The sequence below is a fragment of the Mesocricetus auratus genome, unplaced genomic scaffold (genome assembly GCF_017639785.1).
Source record: "Mesocricetus auratus isolate SY011 unplaced genomic scaffold, BCM_Maur_2.0 Super-Scaffold_15014, whole genome shotgun sequence".
Classification (NCBI taxonomy): Eukaryota; Metazoa; Chordata; class Mammalia; order Rodentia; family Cricetidae; genus Mesocricetus; species Mesocricetus auratus.
In genome coordinates this window covers 26,909,982-26,927,088 of record NW_024429186.1, presented here as the reverse complement: position 1 = coordinate 26,927,088, position 17,107 = coordinate 26,909,982, and the positions used below count along the sequence as shown (strand labels likewise).

At 41.0% G+C, this 17,107-nt stretch overlaps 1 protein-coding gene across 9 annotated transcripts in view; it reads right to left on the bottom strand.

Annotated features, from left to right (window-relative positions):
• Positions 1-17,107, bottom strand: part of Cep128 (centrosomal protein 128) — a 345,498-nt gene that overhangs the window by 283,194 nt on the left and 45,197 nt on the right. For all 9 annotated transcript variants that reach the window (XM_040742677.1, XM_040742676.1, XM_040742670.1 and 6 more), the window contains one exon: positions 14,143-14,259. In XM_040742677.1, the coding sequence (XP_040598611.1) occupies positions 14,143-14,259 (117 nt within the window). The remainder of the gene's footprint in view (positions 1-14,142; positions 14,260-17,107) is intronic.

The window sequence follows — 17,107 nt, the reverse complement described above, 5'->3', positions numbered from 1 at the left end:
GCAATGGGCATTTTAAACAGCTTACATTATACACCATCTCACCAAAGTGCACTTGCTAAGGAATCCAAAAGCTAACCATGATAACAATGAGTACACTTCTGCTTCTATGCTGTACAACATGTTCTAACTTCAACTTGTGTCTTATCAGTTTTAAAAACTAGGTCTGATTCAATGGGACATTTTAATATAGGCAGCATTTCCCAGGACTTGAATGCCTTGCGAAGACTGTCTACATTTGTAGCTTCCTCAAATGGAAATAAAAACCCTTTACAAAGTTGGTTCCAGAGTCTCCAAAATCGTTTACAGTTTTGATCTCAGAAACTCTGTGGGAACTGCTTTACACTGGGGGAAAAATGTTAGAATTGTTTTATTGTCATCAGACATAATCAAAAGCCAAGAAAACAGCCTACAGGTTGAACAAAGAGCTGGGGGGGGGGGGCAAAGAGGAAAATCAAGAAAAACCTAAAGAAGACGACTACAGAACATACCTTGAACCGCCATGTTACAAGCTGTGCCTAAGGGTGTTCAAACACCTTTGCACATAATAGTTGATCACTAGTCTCCACCCATTTCTTTCTTATCAGCATGCTGGCACTGATGACTCTTCCACACCCCTTGAGAAGAACAGCCTTTGCTGCCTCTTTGCCAAGAAAAATAATAAAATAATCCATACATAGCAAATACAGAGGAGCAAGAAAAACAATTACCATGACATAAAATGATAAGAGGAAGAGCAGTGGTGTGAATCAAAACCATGTCAGTCAGAATTCAACCACTTCGGCCGTGGATTAAGAAAGTGCTTGATATGGTAACAAGTAAGCAAGGAGGCAAAACATTTTCCAGGCTGATCAGAAAGCACAAAGCCTCAGCAAAAATATGGCCTCTCAAGCACAAACATTCCCATGAAGGGCCGAAAACGGTGACTCTCTCCCCTCCAGTGTCCTCTACAGCCCATACATATCTGGAAATATGGTAGCCTTTTGGTAACTAGGAAGAGTCCCAAAGGCAAGACAGTATCTTAAGTAATCTTAAACCCCTGGCTGCCAGCACAGCTCCTAGCGCATAGCACAGGACAGTGCTCACCGAACATCTTACTAGGTGGTTTTCTGAAGACACAAGATACGCCATCATTCATTCTTTCATTTGTTCAGAAAATGCATAGCATGGCATTACTATTTCTCAGGCACTTTTACAAAGCCATGAACAGAAGCCATGAAGGACTCACCCTCAAGGGTTATATTCTGGTAAGGGGACAGACAGATAACAGATAATGGTAAAGGTACTGCTAAAGAAAACAGGAGTGAATGTAAGAAACTCAGATGGGAAGAAGGGCATCTTACTTGGATAATTAATAAAGGCTTTCAAAGGAGAGCTCTAAAGGGCAGGAGGGCATACGCCATGCAACTGTTTCAGAAATCAACTTCTTGTCTCTAAAAAAAAAAAAAAAGAAGCACAAATGCAGGAAGTATGAGCATGTCCACAGAAAGGCAAGAAGGCCAGTGTAACTGACAATGACGTGTCTCTATTTCCTATGAGCACACGGCCATAACATGCTTGGACATCAGAGAATGTAAAGAGAAGCCTTTTTCTTGAGAGAAGCCTTCCCGCCAGCCTGGTTCTAGAGCCGCGTCAGTCCCAAATAAACACACAGGAGGCTATATTAATTATGAAGTTGTTGGCCTTGCTTGTTTCTTACCAGCTAGCTCTGACTTAAGTAATTACCCCATAATTGTTAATCTAAGTATTTCTCTTACCGGAGAACTTTCTGAGCTTCCTACCCCATGGCGTTACATCTTGACTCTCTGTGTTTCCCCTTCCCAGAGTTCTCCTGGACTCCTAGTCCCACCTATCTTGGTTCCCTATTGGCCCAACAGTGCTTTATTGACATATACATAGGACTTCCCCATCAAGAGAACAACTGGCTTCCACCATGTGAGTTCAGGGAAATCAAACTCAGGTTCTCCCACTGTGTACCAAGCACCTATACCACTAAGTCATGTTGATGGCCCAAAGTCACTCTAACTGGCCTACAGTTAACAAGAGCAAGAACAACAGAAAATTACACTGAGAAGAAATCAGGGACCAGATCCCTGGGACCTTTAGTGGAAGACTTTTAGATTAGTTCTAGCTGTGGTAATAGAAGAATGTAACATCACCTGAATGTCAGGCAGCTGACACAGAGCTGAGACCTGAGGCCAGGGGCCTGCTCTGTTTGTCTAAGTAGAAGAAGACAGCAGCAGAGACAGCAGTCTGTAGGAACTACAAAGCAGATAAAGAGTCAATTTTCACAAATATTTTTAAATCAGAGTTGACAAGGTGTGAAGAATGAGGGAAAGGCAGATGACAAAGACAACAGAAAAACAGAGCTCTCAACACCTAAGAATACAATTATTTGTCACTGAGAGATGATCCATCATTTTTAGAAGATGGGTGATCTATTTCTTTGGATGAAAAATGCAAAAGGATAAGATTTAATACGTTCTGTGAGTTCTCAGGAGAGAGAGACAAGAAAAGGAAAACAGAGATGCAGACCCCAGTCTGTGTACACTGTGGCTGTAAGAGGTAACATCAGTGTGACTTGATCCCTATCCGAGCAGACAGTGGCCAGTGAGGCTGCAGAAACCTCATTCTCAAGTGACCACTCTAGGACCGTCTTCTCCCTACCATCCTAGTCCACCAATTGAGTAAAGCGCCTTCCAGCTCTGAACACAGCTCGAAAGCAAAGGGCACGTGACTTTTAGAAATAAGCTGCTCCTCCCTTCCTGAACAATAACTAGCACCTATTTTAGTGCATGAAAAAAAAAGAATTCAGGAATTTAAATAGTATAAAGTAATTAAATGTAGTAAACTGTAAACCATGCCTGCTTATCAAGGGAAATCAAGAGTAGCTTAAGGAAAACATAACAGTACTAATTACTCCACTGGAGGTAAATGGACAACAAGGGACACAGGGGTTATTGAGAGAAAGAAGTTCCCCTGTGAGATAAAATTTTAGAAAAGGAATGTTTCTAAGATCCTTGCTCAGAATCATGAAAAGTAGAAAGGAACAAGAAATTAACTCTCATATCAAGCAATGCTCTCTGCTTTTCTGTATCTAAACAGATCACGTCCTAGGGAAAGGGAAGGGAGGGGATGAAGCGGGAGGAAAGACTGAATACAGTGTATTAAAGCAGCCGTTACAAGCCAGCTCTAGGCTATACATAGCAGGTATCTGTATGCAATGCACTACGTGTCACTTAGTTTATCAACAATGTGAAACAGCGTGGTTTCAAATCTAAATTCTAAAATGACAAATAATTAAATTGCTTTTAGTTGATAGGCTTATGTCAAGGACAGTTTCTAGAACCGCTAGGAGCTGGGTAACATATTCTGTAGGGAATCCATCTTAAATAGACTTAGAACTTGAAGAAACAATGCCTACTGGTTCATCATTGATGGTTCAATACTGACGACTAGTGGTCAAAAAAATACAGCAAGCATTTACCCTACCATTTTTATCAACTAAATTCGAAATACTGAATGCAAGCTACATAAAAATTCTTAATTGGAACACTCATGAAAACAAAACCACTAAGGAAAAGAACTGTATCCAAGCTTCCTTAAGTTTCTATTCTGAAGCCCAGCATATTGGGTACACACCTCCCCCAGCACTGAGGAGGTTGAGGCAAGACCGAGAGATCCAAATCAGCCTCGCTACGTTTTAAAGCTGTTTTCTGTCCATTATTTGGACAATGTTCCAAAATGGAAGCCACTTGGGATCTGCTGTTGGACTGCAGAAGACACAATTCTGTGTCATAGTACCTACAATCTCAGAACTGAACGATCTTCCAGAAATAGTATGTCAGAGACATCTTACTTTTAGAATCCATGCATCTGGGGTAGCTCTGTTCTAAACTTCCTAACACTATTACATACTAAAATGGCAAATGATTCTTGTGCTAGCACAAGGCTTCATATAGGTGTCTTTAAGTTCTCAACAGAATGTCAGGACCAGCAGCCTGTTACGTGATAATGTGCTCTATTAAATTGTGTTTAAGTATACGTGTGGGACCCTAGTTCTGCCACATGTCCTGTTAAAGCTCCATGAAGAAGAGTTCACCTCTGCCTTCTCTGGGAAAAGCTGTCCATAGAGACCACCTTCCCCCAAGTGTCTGAATACTCCGCTCATCTGCTCAGTGGCTGCTGGGAGCAGAACAGCCTCCGGCATGACTGTCCTGGCACTGTCCGTCCGGGACAAGGGTGCACGGGAGCAGCCTACTCCCTGCAAAGGAGGTGGCACTCGGGAAGAAGTCATATGGTCTCAGAAGTATAAAAACAGCAATCACAGTCTGTTAGCGCTGTCAAAATGTGTACCCCATGATACTCAACAGTGTGACACTGGAGGGCCAAGTTAGATATAGCGTAGAAAGTCCTATCTGACGGTGGCAATAAAGTTATGTTAAGATGAACTGGAATAAAAATGTCAAGAAGAAACCACTCTGGTTAGGACAGCTTAGCAGAATGCCATATGTAAGTAGGTATGCTTAATTTTTTAGAAGGAGGCTGGAGAAATGGCTCAGTCGGTTAAATGCTCAAACACCAGAAGGATATACATCCAGGCCCTACAACACTCAGAAGAAACAGCACAAGTGTGTAACTGCAAGAGAAGCACCCACAAGGAGGGTGCCTGGGGCTTGCTGACTGACCAGTCACCTGAACGGGTAAACTCTAAGTGAAAGAAATCCTGTCGAAAAACCAAAGGTGGATAGTGACTGATGATACTGATGATACCTGATGTTGACCTCTGCCGTCCACATACACACACACACACACACACTGTACACTATCTATTAGAAATGAACACATAATCTGAAACTGCAAAGTCAACACAAAGCAATAGAAAACAGTAACAGAAGAAAAAAGGGGGTAGGTGATAACATTTCCAACATATTGATCAGGCTAAACTTACCTAATAAGGTTGCTTTGTTTAAGTCCAGTGAAAAAGGACTTATGAGGAAAATGAGCAGAACTAAAATAAAGAGGGAAAATTACATGCACAAATACAGAAACCTTGATAGTGCTAGCATCAAGAAGCTCACGGTACGCCAAGCATAGTGGCCACAATCACACAGCACTCGCTCAGGAGGCAGATCTCCATGAATTCTACACAGCAAGTTCCAGACCAGCCAGGGCTATTCAGTGAGACCCTGTCTGAAAATAAAACAACGACAATAATAATAATAGTAATACAGCCCACCACTAAGTGGAGTTTTAAAAACAAGTGACCAAGAGACTAAAATATTCAAGAAACTACAGACACCAATCAGAAAAAGCAAAACTGACAAAAATCAGCCTGGTCTACAGAGTGAGTTCCAGGATAGCCAGGGCTAAAGGGAAATCCTGACACTAGAGGAAAAAAATCATAAAAGCTCCTAAAAATTCCAAAAAGACACATAGGACTCGTAATAGCCACTGTGGTGGATTTAGAAACAAAGTATCCTAAGAGAATAGTTCATCAAAACATATGCTAATTTGATGATATATTTAAAGTATAGACTTTTTAAAACAAAAGTATTTAATGTACAAGTCTGAAAAATAAAAAGGAATAATCTTTTTAAAAATAGAAAAGTCTTAGAGCAGATATTGAAACAATAGACAAACTTGCTCAAAAAGAAAACTAATAAACATATCCATATTTCCATGAAAAAGGGAAAGGCATATCTAATAATAATAAGGACTGTCACTGCTTTAGAAATCAATGAGCTCTGTAAATTAAGTACGCCGCTATCAGAACAGCGGCAGGAACAGATAACTTTATCTTCAAGTTCTACCAAACATTAAAGAAATGCCTGGCTCTCTTAAACCAGGAAAAGTAAAGAAATGTATCCAAACTCACTTCTTAAGATCAGTGCAACCTTGCTACCTTTCTATTTCTTGTTACTGAAGATACATATTTTTCATAGATATTTTCTGATTATGGTTTCTCCTCCACTACTCCTCCCAGATCATCCCTAAATCCCCTCCCGCCAACCACATTTTTTTCTTTCTCTCTTAGAAAACAGGCTAAATAATAAAAAATAAATTAAATAATAGAAGAAAAAGGACCAAAAAAAGCCCAAGAAACACATATAGACACAGACAGAAATCCCATAAAAACACAAAGCTGGAAACCATTATATATATATATATATATACACACACATACATATATATACACACACATACATATATACATATATATATACATATATATATAATACCTGTAAGGTAAAAGAAAAAGAAAGGGCCATGACAAAGCATTATGAGGCAAAGAAAGCAAAAATTGAGTTAGTTTTGTGTTGCCATCTACTGCTGGGCACAGAGCCTGCCCTTAAGTGTTTTATACCCAGCAGCACTCCATTGGACAAAGCTAATTTATCTTTCGCAAGCAGTTATCAACTGTAGATAGCTTCTAAGTTAGCGTCTTAGTTAGGGTTTTTGTTGCTGTGAAGAGACACCATGACCTCAGCAACTCTTATAACCGAAATATTTAACTGGAGTAGCTTACAGTTCAGAGGTTTAGCCCATTATCAGCATGGTGAACATGGCAACATGAAGACAGACATGGTGCTGGAGAAGGAGCTGAGAATTCTACATCTTGATTCAAAGCCAATGAATTGAGACACTGGACATGGCTTGAGCACATATGAGATCTCAAAGCCCACCTCCACAGTGACACACTTCCTCCAAAAAGACCATGCCTACTCCAACAAAGCCACACCTACCAGTGCAACTCCCTGTGAGCTTATGGAGGCCATTATATTCAAACTACAGCTAGGGATGGAGGCTTCTGTCCACTTCCCCTCTGGGCTCTGGGACCCCATTGGGCTTACACCTCCGCGGACCTTGTGCGTGCTGCTGCAGTCTCTTTGAGTCCGGATGTGCATCAGCCCTGTTTTGTCTAGGTCATGTTTTCTTGGTGTCCTCCATCTCTCCTGGCTCTCACAATCTGTCTACATCCTCTTCTACAGAGCTCCCTGAGCCCTGAGGGGAGGGATTTGATGAAGACATCCCATGTAGGACTGAGTGCGCCGAGGTCTCTATGCTCTGCACACTGTCCAGCTTTGGCTCCCTGTGCTTGTTCCCATCTTCTGCAAGAGGAAGCTTCTCTGATGATGACTAAGTAAGATATTATCTCTAAGTATAGTAGAATGACATTAGGAGTCATTTTTGGTTTTTTTTTTTTGCTGCATTCCTTTAGCAGAATAGTAGTGTTTAGTTTTCCCTAGGTCTGTAGCCTATCTAGGCTCAGGATCTTGACCACCTGAGCAGTGTTGGATACGAGTTCCAGAGTGAGCCTTAAATCCAATCAGACTGTGATTATTCTTACAAGCTTTGTGCCACAACTGCACCGGCAATCTTGCAGGCAGGTCACCATTGTAGATGGAAGGTTGTGTAGCTGGATTGGTGTTAACCCTTCTCTTTTCAGAGTTCAGAGTACCTCCCAGGATTATGAACACTAGCTAGAGGGGTGAAGGATCTGTGGAGGCACCAACTTGACTTCTCAATGTTAAATGAGTTATGTAGGTGCTGTCTTCAGCAACGGGGCCTTACCACAAGTTTGTGGAGAGCAATAGCCTGATTCTTTGAAAGTTTCCATGGGACCCGCTTTGGTCAACAACTCAACTAGATGCAACTTATTCTCAACTATGGATGCTTCATTTAGTGATGAGAGATGTCTAGTTGGGGCACCATCTCTTCTGCTATTTGATGGTTTTTTAGATTTCTTCCATATATGTATATATTTTAAGAAACTTCTACTGTGTTAGTTTTCCATGCCACCCCTCAAATGGCTCTTAGTTTTAGCTGTTGCAACCCCTCTTCCCTCCCCTTCCCTTTGTATCCTCCATTCCAATCCTACCGCCCACACCACCAACCCTTGTCATTCATAACCCTTCTATTTCCTCTTCCTAGGGAAATCCACACCTCCCTCTGTGGCTATACAGTCTGTAGCCTGTTACTGAGGACTTTACAACTAAAACTCATATATAAGCAAACATATTTATCTTGTTAGGTTTGGGTTACCTCAGTCAGGATGATTTTTTTTTCTAGCTCCATCCATATGCCTGAGTAATATTCCACTGTGTAAAGTTTCGTTTTCTTTACCCATTCACCAACTGACTGACATCTAGTCTATTTTATATTTCTGGCTATTATGAATAGAACAGCCATGAACAAAGCTGGCCAGCTGTCTCTGTAGTAAGAGAAAACACCCTGTTTATGCCCAAATAGTGGTATGGCTGGATCTTAGAATAAGTCTATTCCCAGATTCCTGAGGTACTACCACTGGATTAGTGGTTGTACAAGTTTACACTCACATCAGCAATGATGAATATTCCCTTTATTGCCATATCCTTGCCAGCATAAAATGTCATTTGTGTTATTGATCTTGGACATTCTGACTGGTGTAAGATGAAATTTCAAAGTAAGTTTGATTTGCATTTTACTGATGACTAAAGATATTGAACAATTCTTTAAGTGTTTCTCAGCCATTTGAGTATTCTCTTTTCGGAATTCTCTGTTTAGAGCTGTGTCTCATTTTTAACTGGGTTGTTTTCTTGAAGTCCATTTTTGAGTTCTTTTTATATTTTAAATATTAGCTCTCCATAGGGTGTGTGGTTGGTAGAAATCTTTTTCCATTCCAAAGCCTGTTGTCCTTTGCTGTGCAGAAGCTTTTCAGTTTCATGAGGCTCCGTTTACTGATTATTGATCTTAGTGCCTGGGTTAACAGTGCTCTGTTCAGAAAGTCTTTTCCTGTGCCAAGAGTTCAAGACTATTCCCCCACTCTCTCTTCTATTGGGTCCAGTGTACTGGCCTTACGTTGAGGTTCTTCAACCACTTGGAGTTGAGTTCTGTTCAGGGTGGCAAATATGGTATAACCTTGCATCTTAAAATCAGGGAACGTAGCACAAAGAAAATGTTATGAACAGATCACAGTAAGAAATGTAAATATGAAAATGAAGAAAACACCAGCAAATTATTTCACCAATGAATACATAAAAACAGCAGATCATTAACAAACTTCTCCACTAATTAAGTCAAGCTCAACAACTACTGACCACCAGCAATACTAAAAACAATCACATGAAAATGCCTTAAGTAGCTAGGATTCTACATCTGTCATAATTACTCATGATCTTAACTAAAAGTAAGAAATCAGAAGACACAAAAGGTCCTCTTGTCAAATAAAGAAAAAAAATGTTTATGTGAGCAGTGGTTGCTTCAGACCTAGGAGCACACACCATACCAGGAGACACTTCAGAAACATCAACAAAAGAATAAGGTCACAATCCACATTGTCCCACAAGTTCTACCCATGGAAGGAGATCAATTTGGGAGTTGGCAGGAATAAAAGTATAATTAAAAGCCAGTCCATTGTGTTTCTGAGTCTGCTGAATAAAAAGTCACTTACAAACTAGTTACTCTTCTATATACTATAAATAACCAGTCAGATGCAATGAAAGGAAGCATCTCTTTCCCACTAAGAAGAAAATTCCCAGGGCACCAAGGAATGATTTTAAGGTGCATAGGACTCTCAAATTAACAACTTCTGTAAAATTCTATTGAAAAACATTATAAAAGACCTTCCATTCAAATTAGTCTACCTATTGAATATAATTATGATCAAAATGCCAATATGGTTTTTCATGGAGTGTAATGATCTTCATTTTCATTATTTACAACATCATAATGAAAGCTATGATGATTAAGACAGAATGACACCAGAATAGCAATAGGCAAACAGATAAATTGTGAGACATATAGAGACCAGACAGATGTAGTGGGAAACTGATATATAATAGACATGGTGTTCAAATTAGAGTAGAAAAACCAAGTGCTAAAACAATATGCTTAAGCAACTAACAGTGACAGAAAATAGCTCAGGTTCTTTCTCCAATAAAAAAGAACAACTTTCAGGAAACTCCAATAACCCAATAATTTCACATGAGTAAAAGTAGTAAGCAAGAGATCTACAAATGCACAGCCAACAAATATACAAAAGCCTGCTCAAACACACTAGTAGGGAAAACAGAAATGATTCGACTCTGTATAGCCAGGCCTCCTTCATCGCCAAGCTGAACTGGGGTTCTCAAAGCTCACGTCACTTCCAGTCTGCTTGCTCTGCTTCCCGTTTGCAGTAGAAGCTATCTCAGCTTCCTGCTCAGGCAGCTGATGCCATGCCTTCCCTGTCATCATGGACTCTTCCCCCCTCTGAGACCATAAGCCCAAATAAACTCTTTTTTAATCACAGCAACAAAAGTGACTCACACCATCACCCAAACCTAAAAGGATATACGGAGAGATGACCTCACAAACTATAACTGACAAGCCATCCCAGCGAGGCTGTCCTGAAACACTGACCCCGGCTGTTCTGACACAGGGATCCAAAGCCCCTAAAGCCCCTTGCTCCTGTGGGAAAGCCTACCATTCACATGCTGCAACAGATGGAGTGACTGGGCTCAAACAGGAAAGGGAATCCCCAATCTTGTGGCCACAGAAAGAAGGGCAGGAACCAACTCTAAACAAGAAAAGGAGATTGACTTTGCTTCCACCAATTTCCGGTGGTTAACACTGCTTTTCACTACATGGAAAGAGGCGAAGGTCACGGGACTTCATCTACCGGCCAAAAATATATGGTGTGTTAGGCCTGCCCCTTGGAGCTCCAATTGAAAATGACTTTCAACATCCAACATCTAGGATGTTTTAAGTGAGTGTTCCTAATTTCTCAGTAACTTTTATGAGTCATAATTGTTCACTCTTTGAAATACACAATTTGAAAATGTAAAAAAGTAAACTGGCTAAAAAGTCCAGGCCCTCTTACCCACCTATGACTTCAACTCCCACCAAAGTCAGACATAAACACACCAGTGCCTATTACCATTCAGTATAGGAATTTCCATAAGCATATTCCAATATGAAAAAGAAAGCAAAGCGGTCTCCTTAAACATGACCTTTCCAGAACACTCTAAGCCATTTAACTTGGGAGCAGGAAAAGCCCAAATTAATCTTTTCCAGTTCCCAACGTTCTGTTTATAAGCCACGAGCACCTTTTAAAAACATATAGGTCACTGCTTACATTAAAGTGACAAAATACGAAATTAAAGGGTTCGTATCAACAGTGATCTTCTATTGTACTGTCAGAGAGGCAATCCAAACCACAGCTCAGCTCCAGCTCTGAGCCAATTGATAATCGCAAGGCGCATACTCGGGCTCTGGCTCCTCGAGAACCGGGGTGGGAAGCAATCTTCCTCTCCCCTTTCTTTGTAATTCTGTGCATTCTGCAAAGAGGGAAAAATAAGTGTGGAAATTTTCTCTAATTTTCTCCTGCAAAAAAAAAAGAACAATTGTCACTTCAATGCTATTCTTATGCTCACCAGATGCAATTTGCTTTCAGAACAAATGTATAAAAATCAAGATTGAATTCGGGTAGGGAGCTACCCATGTGCTCCATCTAATTATTTATCAAAGCATCCTCTGAGTAATTACCAGGTACAGGGGCATGCCTCCTTTTGCATAATGGAGAAAAAATGCAATTTTTTTTTTTAGGCAAGGCAAATGTTTGCTTTCAGCTGACACTACACTTTCAGGGTAGAATCTTTTTTCCTGGTTTGAACTGGCAGTGTCTACTTATATTTCAAAAAAGTTGACAATTGATAAAGGTCAGCAATCTATACCCCCACATATCTGAAATTTTTAGGAAACAGTATTTTAAAAACACATAAAAATCCTGATTTGTTTTGATTCTTTGCTTTTGTTTTTCTCATTTTTATACTTCATAGATATATTAAATACTGACAAAGGAACTTCAATAAAATAATTTCCAATGGCAGGGAAGAAACAGAACCAAACTAATGAAATAAGAATCTCGTCTAAGATGGACCAATGTACAAAAGGAACAGACAGACGAGAGGTAAAGAAAATCATCCTGGCCACAGGATCCCACACATACAGAAGGAATCAATGACAGAGGTCCCACGTTTATAACCTACAGTTATAATTGCTTCAAGGAAAATCAACAACATCAACCCACATTAGTGGGTAAAATATGATTTGAAAGACAGGATTTTTTTCAAGTCTCCTCATAAAACAAACAATTAGAATGAATAATAGTAGCACTATAGTATTGCCCCCTGGCAGGCAACCCCACGGTCAAGTGTTCAGCTGTCACTAGCCCGTGACTTCTGATCTGGTGTTCTGAAAAGGACATAATACTAGTTTTCTGGGTTCCCTGCCAAGAATCCGAAAACCCCAAAATCAAAGGCACCCTATAACATATCCTACAAAGTCACCACAGATGTGAAGTAAAACACTGTTGCAGAAATCAACAAACGCTATGCAGCCTGAGTTTTCACACTGCACCCAGGAAGAACATGACTAGCAAAACTCAGCATGAGACCTACAGTTTGGTCAGAGCACTGTATGGTGCTAAGCACCTCGCTGTGAGCATGGCACATGAAATGCAGGTGTAAATGGCTGCAACTTCCCAATGGCAATGACCCCTTCTGACAGTCTGTAAGTGTATCTTTGAGTACAGGTGACTCCAATTGCAAAGCCTGAACCGTAAACGAGGTAACGAGTTCATTTTGTTCTGTGTGGCTTATACCCTGCTGTTTTGGCTGTACCTGTGAATGGTGGCTTAGGAGTCAGGAATGAATCAGCCCTGCTGCCAGAGGAAGGAGACATCTTTAGTTACTGCATTAGCGTGTCTAACCCTGTCTCTAGAAAGATGTCACTTCCCATTTTGCTTCAAACTGTGTTTGCAGCATTCCTTGGGCCTAAACAATATAAACTACATATAAAGGCCCTTTTAATGTAAATATATTTACATGTGTCCTGGCTGGCTTTTGTCAACCTGACACAAGTTAAGAGCTACTGGGGAAGAAGGACTCTCGGTTTTAAAAATGCCTCCGTAAGAGTTGCCTGTGGGCAAGTCTGCAGTGCATTTTCTTGATGGATGGTGCGAGAGGGCCCAGCTTATCACAAACGGTGCCCGCCCTGGGCCGGTGGTCCTGGGCTGTAAGAAACAGGCTAAGCTACCGTGAGGGGCAAGACAGTGAGTATCACTTCTCCATGGCCTCTCCATCAGCTCCTGGCTCCAGCTTCCTGCCCTGGCGTCCTTCCGTGATGGAGGAGATGCAGAACCGTAAGCTGAAACAAATCCTTGTCTCCCCAGGTGGCTTATGGTCATGGTGCTTCATCACCGCAGCAAAGACCCGGAGACAATATGAGACCCGCAGCCTTCGCAAAACTAGTTCAAAATAAAACACTGTGCACTTCGGGTGTACAAGAAAAGATGATAAAGTCAGGCTGGTAAGACGTGAATACTGAGGAGACCCAATTACACAAAAATTCTTTGTCCTAATTTTTAACATTATAAATCTAAAATTTCAATATAAAAAGGAATGAACATGTAAAGAGTAACATTTGGCTTCTGAATCGGTTTGATGACAAACAAATTCATGGATGGGCAAACTTCTGTAAAGTCTAGACTGCCGATGTCACGAGCAGGACATTGCCTGTCACTACAACTCAGATCTGCCACTGTGTCACACAAGTGTCCAAGGATGGGACTGTAATGCGCAGGAAGGGTTGGGGCCCAATAACACTTTATGTACAAAATGAGGCACAGTGTGGTGCTCCCTGGTGTCTGGTCCATACCCCCAGAACAACCAGCATAATTACACTTTCAGCTCTCACTGCTGAGCTCACTCCAGTGCGAAGTGCTTCACCAGCATTAACTCATTTACCCTCTCGCCCATGCGATTAGGCAGAAATTATTATTCCCGTTTTCTATGGAGGAAACTGGAACCACGAAGTGTTTAAAAAAAAAAAAAACCTTGCTAAGGGCACACAAACAATAGGAAGTCTTGCTCTGAACTCTGAACTGTAACTGATGCTATACTTATGGGATGAATTACGTGCAATGCCATCTGCAACCTCTGGAATTGTGACTACTTGTTATTCTCCTGACTCCACCTCCCAAGGGCGGGGACTGCAGGTGGGCAACAGCACACCCATCTGATGTGGCACTCTGCCAACTGAACTACACCCCACCCAGAACCACAACCATTTTAGCTACGACTAAATAATAGCCCAAATCCCAAGAAAGTACTTGTCACAAACCTCCTGAAGCTTCAAGGATATGCGTCCCAACTGATCCTGGCGTCTTTCCACCAGCTCTCTTTCTGTGCGCATCTCCCTCTCTATTTCCTGAAGTCGCCGCTCCACTCGATCTGAAACCTCAATATGAACAGAGAAACAGTGGCATTAGGGAGCGAGCAGAAGATGAAACCCAGAAACACTGTGCCTAAAGCATTGACTTGCAAATAGAAACCTTTCTAATGACACCATTTAGGACACCTGGCCAAAAAGTTAATTTAAGGTTACAAAACAAAGCAATCATCAGTTTTCAAAATATCCAGAGCTACATCCCACCAACTGGAATCCTAGACCGCACCAAGAAGGTTCAAATTTTTCAAACTACAGCACGGTAAAATGCTCAGCATTCAAATACACAAACTAGAAAAGAGCGCCCTCTGGTGATGCAAAGTGAAATGCCACTATGCCAACAATTGTCTTTACTACCCAATTCAACTGTCCTATCACTTTCATTCTTTCTATCTCTTTTATCCATGAGTGTGACAGTCTGGAAGGCCCTGCTGTGAGTGTGCAGTACATCACCCTAAGCATTTTGCATGAGCTTGCCAGGGTTTTCAACTGTGATTTACTAAAAATAAAAAGTTGTAAAGATTAAACACTAAAGGCAAACTGAAAAATGTTTAATTAGGGCTCAAAAACAAACATGAAAGAATTCGTCTCTTTGACACAAGATCTTCCTTAGTAAAATGTTGTACAAATTCAAACAGATTTTATATATGTCAGTAATAGCTCCATAAAGTAATGTACACTGGCAATGTATGTGTCTGGGGAACAGAAGACATTTCCCATTCATTTAAAAGAATAAACAAAGCCCTGTTACTAAACATTTTTCACTAGTTCTGTATTTCATGAAAAGTCAAGAATGGTCTGCTCATGGGGCTAGAGAGATGGCTCAGTAGTTATGGTGCTTGCCATGAAATCATGAGAGCCTGAACTCGGATGACCAAAACCCACATGAAGCAACAGAGTGACAGACATGTGTGATCCTAGATCTGCAGAGAGACAGATATATACAATCCTAGATCTGCAGAGTGACAGACATGTGTGATCCTGGATCTGCAGAGTGACAAACATGTGTGATCCTGGATCTGCAGAGTGACAGGCATGTGAGATCCTGGATCTGCAGAGTGGCAGGCATGTGTGATCCTGGATCTGCAGAGTGACAGGCATGTGAGACCCTGGATCTGCAGAGTGACAGGCATGTGAGATCCTGGATCTGCAGAGTGACAAACACATGTGATCCTAGATCTACAGAGCGACAGATATATACAATACTAGATCTGCAGAATGACAGGCATTTGAGATCCTGGATCTGCAGAGTGACAAGCACATGTGATCCTAGATCTACAGAGTGACAGGCATACAGTGACAGACATGTGTGATCCTAGATCTCCTACAGCAAGATGATGTGGGGACAGAAGAATCCCCAGAAGCTCATGGGCCAGCTAACCTGACAGACACAGCACTCAACAAGAGACCCTGCACCAAACAAGGCAGAAGGACGACCAACACCTGAAGTTGTCCTGTGACCTCCTACATCAACGTTCCTCAATCTGTGGGTCGAAACCTCCTTGGGGTCAAATGACTCTTTCACAGGATTTTCTTAACACCATCAGAAAACACAGATATTTATATTACGATTTATATCAGTACAAGATTACAGCTACAAAGGAACAACTAAAATGATTTTTATGGTTGGGAGTCACCACAACATGAGGAACTGTATTAAAGGGTCACAGAATTACAAAAATTAAGAACCACTACTTTGGTGTACACACACATACAGAGAGAGAAAAAGAGAGAGAGACAGAGAGAGAGACAGAGAGAGAGAGAGACAGAGAAAGAGAGAGAGAGAGAGAGAGAGAGAGAGAGAGAGAGAGAGAGAGAGAGAGAGATCTTTGTAAGACCGAATGGGGGACCTTGCTAAGGTGATAGTAATGTTCTAAATTAAAGTGTGGGACACTTGCACAGCTCAGTACATTTATTACAAAGCACTAAATTACCCATCAGAGTGGAATAAGTTGATGATAAATTATAGCTCAGTAAACTTGTCATTTAAAAAGACAGATAAAGCAAGGTTTGGTAGTGCATGCTTAGGAAATAAGTAGGGGAATAATGAATTCAAGAACAACTGGGCTACTCGGGGAGTTTGAGGCCAGCATGGGCCTCAAAAGTCTAAAACAGAAGGGAAGGGTTTGAATGGTCAACTTGACACAGCCTCATGTCATGGGAGAGGAAAGGCTCTGTTGAGGAATGTCCTAGATCAGATTGGCCTGCGGGGTATAGTATTGGTTACTGATGCAAGACGGCCCATCCCACTGTGAGCAGTACATTCCTGAGCTACATAAAAAAGCTAGCTAAGAGGGAGCCTGGGAATGAACCATTCCTCCAAGATTTCTGCTTATAAGTCTGTTCTATTCCTGCTCTGACTTCCCTCAATGATGAACTATGACCTGGAAGTCAAAAGAAATCCTTTCCCTAAATGGCTTTTGGTCATAGTGTTCATCACTGCAGCAAAGTGAAAACTCCATTTAAATAGTCTGTTATTTGTCCTATTGTTGTGATCTATGCAACACCCATGTTTGACTGACTACATGCAATACAGACTAAATTCTTGGAATTCCACTAACAACCCCCGCTGTCAGAAAGAGCTGGATCTATGTTTACAGTTTTGGTTTTAATAGGGACCCAACTATAGAAAATAAAGTAAGTTGAAATTTTCTCCATAAATAATCAGAATATGTACTCCAACCACACTCAATGGGGTGAAATACATACAAGTAATGAACTGAAATTTCCCCTACGCAACTTAGATTATCACAATTAAGTGTTAACAGAAAACAATCACCATAATTCATGTTATCAATAATAACTATCCCTTTCCAATGCACAATTTGAATCAAACAACAACAAAAAAACTGATTCATAA